Here is a 2816-nt window from a genome sequence, read left to right on the forward strand (position 1 = left end):
TGTCTGGAGACATTAACTTTTAAATAAAAATCAACACATTTAATAACATTTTTGAAAAAAAAATCTAATTAAATTATTAACTTATCAGAATTGAGCATTGAATCGTTCTCCAGAGAATGTCGATGTATCTAAGAATCCATTATTTGTTCCCACCCCTACTTAATGGCATACTGGAGCATATTCTGGGTGAGTTGCCATGTTTGAGCAACACTGCACGGCCAGCTTTATATAGCGTTGATCGATTTCAAGAATAAGTTCAGTGATCAGTAGATCTTTAGTGTTCAGATCTCTACATATCTTTTATATTATTTAATTGGGTTACCTACCAATCGAACAGGCAGCAAAATGGGATTAGCGTGGGCATTTACTCCTACTGCAGTTCCACTGTATGACGGCATACTCACAGCTGACACTGGTCTCCCTTGATGCCCTTGGTGGTACAGAAGCACTTCCCTGTGTTGACGTGGCACACGCTGGCATGGCTGTTACACTTGCATGCTGCAAGGAAAAGACAATGGGTTGAAAGAGAAAAAAGAAAACTGTGTTAGGATTTAATCTCTGAAATCTCAGTATAATCTGTGGCGTGGTGACCTGATGACTGTTTTCTGAACACAAGATTTTCTCATGGAGAACTCGTGGTGCCCCCGAGTAAACGCTTATGTACTGCAGTGGCACTGCTCAGCATCCAGCACTAAAACCTGCATTCGCTTTGTACACACAATAATCCTTTATCATTGTGGTTACCAATAATCCATCTGAAGAAATGTACGCAGACAAAGAGAGTGGGAGGAGGCAAGAGGAAGATACATGAGGGAGTGGAGGAGGGTGGAGGAGAGAAGGAGGTACAGAAAAAGGAGGAGAAAGACGCAGAGATGGAGAGAGAGAGAGACATATAGAGGGGGAAGTGTAATCAGGAGACAAAGGTAGGGGGAGTACGAAAGATAGAAAGGACAAATTATTCATTTTCCGAGTGCACCAAAGCATCTTGTGGCTCTGAGTCATTCCCACTCAGCACTAATACCTTTCAAGTTGATGATGTTGATGATTAAAATGTTTTTTGTTTCCTTGTTCTCAGGCAAGACCGAACCCCAACCAATCGGGCTACTTCGTGGGGCGGGACATGCCTATAAGTTACGTGGGTTCCATAACGCAGTAATTAGCTGCCCCCTCAGGTAAACTTCTGGGACAGTTTGAACTGTGTGAGGTAACCTCCTGGATGGTGACATGTCTCTTTTGGAAGCCATTTACCGTAGGTTGCCCGCTTTTGATTAGAGCCACCAAGATGGGAGCCTTTTCCTTTGGCGAGTCTAATCTTTTAATCGTTTTGTTATGCAGAAGCAGAGCATGACGTGGCCAGATGATTCACATGGAGCCGAGCATGTAATTTAGACACTAAATCACTTCTGCATGGAGTGACTAATGGTAGAGACAAACAAGAACGGTCGCTATACCCTTGTGTTATGGTGTGCATGCGTGTGTGTTCGTGTCCACACAAGGCCACCCTTGCCCGTGTCCCTCTCCAGCTGAATTGACTTTGTGCTTGTTCTTATTCTTCCCAATTGGCACGGAGACAGGGCCTATAATAAAACTGTTGTGCGCTCGGGTCAAGGTAAAGCCAAGGCACCGGCGGATAATGAGAGGAAAACAACCTCTCCTATCCCCACTCCTCCCTCTGCCAGGGAAGAGGGCCTGATCGGTTCACTTACACAGAACAAAAACTAAAGAGGAGACCTAAACCCTGCTTGAAAAATTTAGATTTTCCAACACACACATGCACACGGAACACACTGAGTGGCAGAAAAACAAGGCGGCACAGAGAGGCATTTAAATGTCAGCGGCCTGAAAGTCAAATTGACGTTCTTCATATTGAAAATATAGCAGAGGAAGCAACCCTAACAAAATTCAACTTCAATCTATTACTTGAAATATCATTGACCCATCCCAGAGAAAGAAAACCTTTCCCGAGATGCCCACTGAACTGTACAGATATGGGAGATGAAAGAGCCTGTTTTATATATGAAATGGAAAAAAAGGCTTTTAGACTTAAGATAACAGAGAAATCACAGGCGCAGACTCGGGTCACCCTGCTGTTCAAACTATTTTGATTCAGCAGGCAGTCAACAAAGGCATACAAAGGACACACATAGCAGAAATGATATAGCATTTATGAACTCACACTTTTTGCCAATAGCACTTGTGGAAAAGCCAACTTAGGCTGAGAAAAAAAGAATAAGCCAGATATGAAGAAATGTGGCTTAAAAAGCTGCCAGTCATTTTTACAGTTTTACTTTGAGAACCTACTTACTGAATACCACAATTAGGCCTGCAACAACTATCACATACAGTTATTGTGTAATTATCAATCTTTTTCCGTGATCTCGGATTCTTTGTTTAACCTGGATACAGCGGGTTTTTGTTCCATTTGCTTTTCTTTTTGCATCGTTTCTATATTTGCATATTTGGATTTGGTTGTGTTGCGTGTATTTGCAATGTGTTTTCTTAAGTTGCAGGGCGTTTGCCCGTCGGCCCCAGTGAATAACCGCTTGAAACTGCTTGAAATGATTATATGGAAACGTAAACCCTTGGTTATAAAAATTGTATTCAACGGTTATCTACAGTTGCTTGCTTAAGTTTACACACTCCTGCTAAAGTAGATTAAAAAGAGGAATAAAAAAACATCTTTTGGAAATATCTCTTAATGCCTTAATTAAAAAAATAAAATAACGAATAACAAAATAAAATAACTGGCCTTTAAAAATAAAAAATCTGCCTGCTTCTATGGGACTTTAAAATAGGGGGGTGTATACTTATGCCCC

General features: G+C 41.4%; 1 protein-coding gene across 1 annotated transcript in view; it reads right to left on the reverse strand.

Moving 5' to 3' along the window:
• atrnl1a (attractin-like 1a) overlaps positions 1-2816 on the reverse strand; it is a 287103-nt gene that overhangs the window by 160606 nt on the left and 123681 nt on the right. The window contains 1 exon segment of the mRNA XM_032542162.1: positions 405-498. Coding sequence (XP_032398053.1) covers positions 405-498 — 94 coding nt within the window.

The sequence above is a fragment of the Etheostoma spectabile genome, chromosome 17 (assembly GCF_008692095.1).
Source record: "Etheostoma spectabile isolate EspeVRDwgs_2016 chromosome 17, UIUC_Espe_1.0, whole genome shotgun sequence".
NCBI lineage: Eukaryota > Metazoa > Chordata > Actinopteri > Perciformes > Percidae > Etheostoma > Etheostoma spectabile.